Source organism: Actinia tenebrosa, unplaced genomic scaffold, assembly GCF_029948245.1.
Source record: "Actinia tenebrosa isolate PJP-AT-01 unplaced genomic scaffold, QUT_ActTen_1.0 PGA_scaffold0__85_contigs__length_37466705, whole genome shotgun sequence".
Classification (NCBI taxonomy): Eukaryota; Metazoa; Cnidaria; class Anthozoa; order Actiniaria; family Actiniidae; genus Actinia; species Actinia tenebrosa.
In genome coordinates this window covers 31,562,849-31,571,771 of record NW_028292569.1, presented here as the reverse complement: position 1 = coordinate 31,571,771, position 8,923 = coordinate 31,562,849, and the positions used below count along the sequence as shown (strand labels likewise).

The 8,923-nt window shown below is 23.7% G+C and overlaps 1 protein-coding gene across 1 annotated transcript; it reads left to right on the top strand.

Annotated features, from left to right (window-relative positions):
• LOC116298386 (adenosine receptor A3-like) lies at window positions 1-8,370 on the top strand. The gene is made up of 2 exons (XM_089026222.1): window positions 1-1,001; window positions 8,302-8,370. Exons 1-2 carry the CDS (start codon window positions 54-56, stop codon window positions 8,368-8,370), a joined length of 1,017 nt encoding a protein of 338 aa, XP_088882348.1. The 5' UTR covers window positions 1-53.
• The last annotated feature ends 553 nt before the right edge of the window (window positions 8,371-8,923 follow it).

The following is an 8,923-nucleotide window of genomic DNA, read 5'->3' as shown; positions in this document are numbered from 1 at the left end:
TCTGAGGTAACGCCATATATGTTTTCTAAACAGGAAGATATAAGCACGTGACCATGTGGTATTTATGGTTCTTTGTTCTGGAAGCAGTTGCCATAGTAACAGGAAATGTTACTGTCTTGGTTGTATTCACCCGTACACCCGTACTGCGCAAGCGCAAACACTTCCTACTGGTGAGTCTAGCGGTGGCTGATCTCCTCGTGGGAGTCATCTCAGTACCAATGTATGTAACTATATTCTACGTAGGCAACATAGTAATAATATACCAAATCCAGGATATTCTATTTGCTACAGCATCCATGTTTGGTTTGACGGCCGTGGCCATTGAACGAGCGTATGCCGTATATTTCCCATTCAAACACCGTACACTTTGGAAAGGTGTGTACATGATCGGTATAGCAGCGATATGGATGATGGCGGCATTCACTGCAATTTCGTCGAAGATTTATTTTGACGGAATAATTATTGAGATTTTTATACTGACTGCACCAATTATCTTCTCTCTTCTTGGTATCATTATTTCATATTGCCTTATATGGATTAAAGTTAATTGCATGACAAATGCACAAGGTCGCGCAATCCAAAGACGAGACAACAAGCTCACTGTCACACTTTTGATCGTCATTGTCATCAGCTTGATCGCTTGGATTCCATTTCAAGTTATTATGGTATATTGGAAGATCTGTATAAACTGTTCTCTCACTGGCAGTGTTGTTTACACGTCTAAATTCCTACATTATGGCAACTCCCTCGTCAATCCTATTATCTACGCACTGCGCATGCCTCAGTTCAGAACTCCGCTTCTTTACCGTTTACGGAGTTGTGCTCCATGTAACAATAGTTATGAGCAAAACCATGACCACAGGCCAAATACCAACAGAAATAACCATGACAACGATGCTGCCAACCAACTGAACGCTGGTAATCATGACAACGGCCTTGGTATCCTTGGAAACAATGGTAATGAGTTAGAGCTCGATACCTTAGATAATCACGACGGGGACGTAAACCATCCAAGCTATTGCAGGGAGAGGGAGAAAAATATTCATCAGAAAAATATTCATAACACAAATATTAATAAGAAAAATATGAATAAGGAAAATATGAATAAGGAAAATATTCATCAGAAAAATATTAATAAGAAAAATATTCATAAGACAAATATTCATAAGAAAAATATTCATAAGACAAATATTAATAAGAAAAATATTCATCAGAAAAATATTCATAAGAAAAATATTCATCAGAAAAATATTCATAAGAAAAATATTCATAAGAAAAATATTCATCAGAAAAATATTCATAAGAAAAATATTCATCAGAAAAATATTCATAAGAAAAATATTCATAAGAAAAATATTCATAAGAAAAATATTCATAAGAAAAATATTCATAACAAAAATATTCATAAGACCAATATTAATAAGGAAAATATTCATAAGAAAAATATGATTAAGGAAAATATTAATAAGGAAAATATTCATAAGACAAATATTCATAAGAAAAATATTCATAAGAAAAATATTCATAAGAAAAATATTCATAAGAAAAATATTCATAAGAAAAATATTCATAAGAAAAATATTCATAACAAAAATATTCATAAGACAAATATTAATAAGGAAAATATTCATAAGAAAAATATGAATAAGGAAAATATTCATAAGGAAAATATTCATAAGAAAAATATTCATAAGAAAAATATTCATAAGAAAAATATTCATAAGAAAAATATTCATCAGAAAAATATTCATAAGAAAAATATTCATAAGACAAATATTCATAAGACAAATATTAATCAGAAAAATATTCATCCGAGAAATATTCATAAGAAAAATATTAATCAGAAAAATATTCATAAGAAAAATATTCATAAGACAAACATTAATCAGAAAAATATGAATAAGACAAATGTCAATAAGAAAAATATTAATAAGAAAAATATTCATAAGAAAAATATTCATAAGAAAAATATGAATAAGGAAAATATTCATAAGACAAATATTCATAAGACAAATATTAATCAGAAAAATATTCATCAGAAAAATATTCATAAGAAAAATATTAATCAGAAAAATATTCATAAGAAAAATATTCATAAGACAAACATTAATCAGAAAAATATGAATAAGACAAATGTCAATAAGAAAAATATTAATAAGAAAAATATTAATAAGAAAAATATTCATCAGAAAAATATTCATAAGAAAAATATTCATCAGAAAAATATTCATAAGACAAATATTCATCAGAAAAATATTCATAAGACAAATATTCATAAGACAAATATTAATCAGAAAAATATTAATCAGAAAAACATTAATAAGAAAAATATTAATAAGAAAAATATTCATAAGAAAAATATTCATAAGACAAATATTAATAAGACAAATATTAATCAGAAAAATATTCATAAGAAAAATATTCATAAGAAAAATATTCATCAGAAAAATATTCATCAGAAAAATATGAATAAGAAAAATATGAATAAGGAAAATATGAATAAGGAAAATATTCATCAGAAAAATATTCATAAGAAAAATATTCATAAGACAAATATTAATCAGAAAAATATTCATAAGAAAAATATTCATAAGAAAAATATTCATCAGAAAAATATTCATAAGAAAAATATTCATAAGAAAAATATTCATAAGAAAAATATTAATAAGAAAAATATTCATCAGAAAAATATTCATAAGAAAAATATTCATCAGAAAAATATTCATAAGAAAAATATTCATAAGAAAAATATTCATAAGAAAAATATTCATAAGAAAAATATTCATAACAAAAATATTCATAAGACAAATATTAATAAGGAAAATATTCATAAGAAAAATATTCATAAGAAAAATATTCATAACAAAAATATTCATAAGACAAATATTAATAAGGAAAATATTCATAAGAAAAATATGAATAAGGAAAATATGATTAAGGAAAATATTAATAAGGAAAATATTCATAAGACAAATATTCATAAGAAAAATATTCATAAGAAAAATATTCATAAGAAAAATATTCATAAGAACAATATTCATCAGAAAAATATTCATAAGAAAAATATTCATAAGAAAAATATTCATAAGAAAAATATTCATAAGAAAAATATTCATAACAAAAATATTCATAAGAAAAATATTAATAAGAAAAATATTCATAAGAAAAATATTCATAAGAAAAATATTCATAACAAAAATATTCATAAGACAAATATTAATAAGGAAAATATTCATAAGAAAAATATGAATAAGGAAAATATGATTAAGGAAAATATTAATAAGGAAAATATTCATAAGACAAATATTCATAAGAAAAATATTCATAAGAAAAATATTCATAAGAAAAATATTCATAAGAAAAATATTCATAAGAAAAATATTCATAAGAAAAATATTCATAAGAAAAATATTCATAAGACAAATATTAATAAGGAAAATATTCATAAGAAAAATATGAATAAGGAAAATATTCATAAGGAAAATATTCATCAGAAAAATATTCATAAGAAAAATATTCATAAGAAAAATATTAATAAGAAAAATATTCATAAGAAAAATATTAATAAGAAAAATATTCATAAGACAAATATTCATAAGACAAATATTAATCAGAAAAATATTAATCCGAAAAATATTCATAAGGAAAAATATTAATCAAAAATATTCATAAGAAAAAATATTCATAAGCAAACCTTAATCAGAAAAATATGAATAAAGAAAATATTCATAAGTAAAAAAATATTAATAAGAAAAATATTCATCAGAAAAATATTCATAAGAAAAATATTCATAAAAATATTCATAAGAAAAATATTCATAAGAAAATATTCATAAGAAAAATATTCGAGAAAAAATATTCATCCGAAAAATATTCATAAGAAAAATATTAATCAGAAAAAATATTCATAAGAAAAATATTCATAAGACAACATTATCATAAAAATATGAATAAGACAATATTCATAAGAAAAATATTAATAGAAAAATATTCATAAGAAAAATATTCATCAGAAAAATATTCATAAGAAAAATATTCATAAGACAATATTCATAAGACAAATATTAATCAGAAAAATATATCATAAGAAAACTATTCATAAGAAAAATATTAATAAGGAAAATATGCATAAGAAAAATGTCAATAAGAAAATATTAATAAGACAACTTAGCATAAGAAAAATTCATAAGAAAATATTACTAAGACAAATATTAATCAGAAAAATCTTTCATAAGAAAAAATATTCATAGAGAAAACAATATTCATCAGAAAAATATTCATCAGAAAAATATTATAGAAAATATGAATAAGAAAATATGAATAAGGAAAAATTCATCAGACAACATATTAATAACAAAAATATTCATAAGACAAATATTCATAAGAAAAATATTCATAAGAACAAATATTAATAAGAAAAATATTCATCAGAAAAAATTCATACTAAAAAATATTCATAAGAAAAAATATAATAGAAAAATATTCCATAAAGAAAAAATATTCCTAATAGAAAAATATTCATAAGAAAAATATCATAAGAAAATATTATAAGAAAAAATTTCATAAGGGACACAATAGTCATAAGAAAATATTCATTAAGAAAAAAATATTCATAAGAAAATATTCATAAGAAAATATTCATAAGAAAAATTTTCATAAGAAATACTTCATAAGGAAAATATTCATAAGAAAAATTATTCATAAGACAAAATATTCATTAAGAACAATCATTCATGAAGAACATTATTCATCAGAAAAATATTCATAACAAAAATATTCATTAAGACAATATTAATAAGGACAATATTCATAAGAAAAATATGAATAAGGAGGCAATATTCATAAGGAAAATATTCATCAGAAAATATTCATAAAAAATATGTCATAAGGAAAACTTATTCCTAAGGGGGGGAAAATATTCATCAGAACAATATTCATAAGAAAAATATTCATAAGAAAAATATCATATACTAAGACAAATATTCATAAGAAAATATTCATAACAAAATATTCATAAGAAAAATATTCATAAGAAAAATATTCATCGAAAATATTCATAACAAAAATATTAATCAGAAAAATATTCATAAGAAAAATATTCATAAGACAAACATTAATCAGAAAAATATGAATAAGACAAATGTCAATAAGACAAAATATTAATAAGAAAATATTCCTAAGAAAAATATTCATAAGACAAATATTAATAAGACAAATATTAATCAGAAAAATATTCATAAGAAAAATATTCATAAGAAAAATATTCATAAGAAAAATATTCATCAGAAAATATTATAAGAAAAATATGAATAAGGAAAACTATGAATAAGGAAAAATATTCATCAGAAAAATATTCATAACAAAAATATTCATAAGACAAATATTCATAAGAAAAATATTCATAAGACAAATATTAATAAGAAAAATATTCATCAGAAAAATATTCATAAGAAAAATATTCATAAGAAAAATATTCATAAGAAAAATATTCATAAGAAAAATATTCATAAGAAAAATATTCATAAGAAAAATATTCATAAGAAAAATATTCATAAGAAAAATATTCATAAGAACAATATTCATAAGAAAAATATTCATCAGAAAAATATTCATAACAAAAATATTCATAAGACAAATATTAATAAGGAAAATATTCATAAGAAAAATATGAATAAGGAAAATATTCATAAGGAAAATATTCATCAGAAAAATATTCATAAGAAAAATATTCATAAGAAAAATATTCATAAGAAAAATATTCATAAGAAAAATATTCATAAGAAAAATATTCATAAGACAAATATTCATAAGACAAATATTAATCAGAAAAATATTCATCCGAAAAATATTCATAAGAAAAATATTAATCAGAAAAATATTCATAAGAAAAATATTCATAAGACAAACATTAATCAGAAAAATATGAATAAGACAAATGTCAATAAGAAAAATATTAATAAGAAAAATATTCATAAGAAAAATATTCATAAGACAAATATTAATAAGACAAATATTAATCAGAAAAATATTCATAAGAAAAATATTCATAAGAAAAATATTCATCAGAAAAATATTCATCAGAAAAATATTTATAAGAAAAATATGAATAAGGAAAATATGAATAAGGAAAATATTCATCAGAAAAATATTCATAACAAAAATATTCATAAGACAAATATTCATAAGAAAAATATTCATAAGACAAATATTAATAAGAAAAATATTCATCAGAAAAATATTCATAAGAAAAATATTCATAAGAAAAATATTCATAAGAAAAATATTCATAAGAAAAATATTCATAAGAAAAATATTCATAAGAAAAATATTCATGAGAAAAATATTCATCAGAAAAATATTCATAAGAAAAATATTCATCAGAAAAATATTCATAAGACAAATATTCATCAGAAAAATATTCATAAGACAAATATTCATAAGACAAATATTAATCAGAAAAATATTAATCAGAAAAACATTAATAAGAAAAATATTCATAAGAAAAATATTCATAAGAAAAATATTCATAAGACAAATATTAATAAGACAAATATTAATCAGAAAAATATTCATAAGAAAAATATTCATAAGAAAAATATTCATCAGAAAAATATTCATAAGAAAAATATGAATAAGGAAAATATGAATAAGGAAAATATTCATCAGAAAAATATTCATAAGAAAAATATTCATAAGACAAATATTAATCAGAAAAATATTCATAAGAAAAATATTCATAAGAAAAATATTCATCAGAAAAATATTCATAAGAAAAATATTCATAAGAAAAATATTCATAAGAAAAATATTAATAAGAAAAATATTCATCAGAAAAATATTCATAAGAAAAATATTCATCAGAAAAATATTCATAAGAAAAATATTCATAAGTAAAATATTCATAAGAAAAATATTCATAAGAAAAATATTCATAACAAAAATATTCATAAGACAAATATTAATAAGGAAAATATTCATAAGAAAAATATTCATAAGAAAAATATTCATAACAAAAATATTCATAAGACAAATATTAATAAGGAAAATATTCATAAGAAAAATATGAATAAGGAAAATATGATTAAGGAAAATATTAATAAGGAAAATATTCATAAGACAAATATTCATAAGAAAAATATTCATAAGAAAAATATTCATAAGAAAAATATTCATAAGAACAATATTCATAAGAAAAATATTCATAAGAAAAATATTCATAACAAAAATATTCATAAGACAAATATTAATAAGGAAAATATTCATAAGAAAAATATGAATAAGGAAAATATTCATAAGGAAAATATTCATCAGAAAAATATTCATAAGAAAAATATTCATAAGAAAAATATTAATAAGAAAAATATTCATAAGAAAAATATTCATAAGAAAAATATTCATAAGACAAATATTCATAAGAGTAGTATAGGGAATGGGGGTTCCAGCGCAATCTCAACACGGGTAAGACCCGTGTCAAAAATCCACCTACGGACAATCCCCACTCCTAGTGTGGTTGGGGGCAACAGCGCAAATATGTTAGTCTATATATGGAGTGCGAAGAATGTAAAGAGTTTGTTTATGATTTCTGTGTAAAGTGCTTGAAACCCAAGTTTGTACCTACTAAGCCAAATAAGTATATTTGTTGTGGTAAGAAAATGCAAATAGAAGACGACACGTCAGCACAGTGTTACGAGTGCGGTAAAAATATTCGTAATGCCGTGCCTTGTGCTACCAAAGAGCAATATTATTCCAACGGAGGTCGTAAGAAGACACCATACAAAAGGATAAAATACTTCAGGGACTGGATGAGTCATATCCAAGGGCATCGGCCGGTATATTTAGACGACGAAATAATGGAAAGAATTATGAATCATTTAGAAGAGCCAACCCCGCAAAGTCTACGGAAAACGCTGAAAAAATTAAGACTAGGGAAATATTACAAAGCTATTCCCTACCTTTTATCTGAGATTACCGGCAGGTGTATTCCTTATGTCCCAGATATGCAAAGGGCTGAGTGGTTATTCTGTCGGTTGGATAAGGATATTCCTTATTACCCCGACGCAATTTACGAAATATTTTACGAAATAGACGCTAACCACCCCCTATTGGAATGGATTCCGAGAAGATGAAATGTTCAATCGAAATCCATCTACGTTCTTTTCAAAGTAGATGTTTACTGAGCGAGTTTTCTTTGAAGCTCCTCTTTTGCCTTCTGATAGATTTGTTTGCGAGATTCCTCGGAAAGATCTTTCACGATGGTTTTTTTATTACCCGACTTTAATTCGTTGTATTTCTTTTCCTCAGCGAGGATCAAAGAAAACTCCGTATCGTCTATGCGACGGTCCCGCAGAGCCTTGGAGACCAAGTCGGTGATGGTGTTAGCCTTTGCTTTTGCTAGGGCTATGTGTGTGTCATGCTTGGACACCTTACCAGACAATTTCTTCATGACGCCTGTTGTGACAGCGGAAATAATACCGCAGACGGCGCCGACGCTAGCCAAAGGAACTCCAACGATTATTCCCGGCCCAGTAAGCGAAGTAGCAACGCCAGAGCCTGTTAACGCCACGGACATGGAGCCGGAAGTTATCGCGATTTTATGTAGTATGCTTCGGGCTCTAGCATACTTTTTCCTGACCTCCTCATAGTGCTTCGTTTGACCCTCTAAGTAAGCGAGGATTAGATTTGCCTTATTCAAGCGGAAGTTTTCAGCGTTTAATTCGTTAGGCCCCTCCTTAGGTAAATCAGGATAGAGTGGAGGTGCTGATGGTATAACATCCATTATATACTAATGTACGACGCTTTTGGGAATGATATTGAGGAGTGGCCCCATGGCGACAAACGTAACTATGCTAACTGGAGAGCCTTTAGGAAGATGTTTCCGCATGCAGACCCTAGTAAGTTCGAAAGAAGACCCGATGGGATTTAC

Excerpts from the sequence above, each read along its gene's own strand:
- LOC116298386 (XM_089026222.1), top strand. The coding sequence starts at position 54 with ATGTGGTATTTATGGTTCTTTGTTCTGGAAGCAGTTGCCATAGTAACA. Across the intron at positions 1,002-8,301 it reads TAGATAATCACGACGGGGAC|CGAGGATCAAAGAAAACTCC; the intron begins GTAAACCATCCA and ends TCTTTTCCTCAG.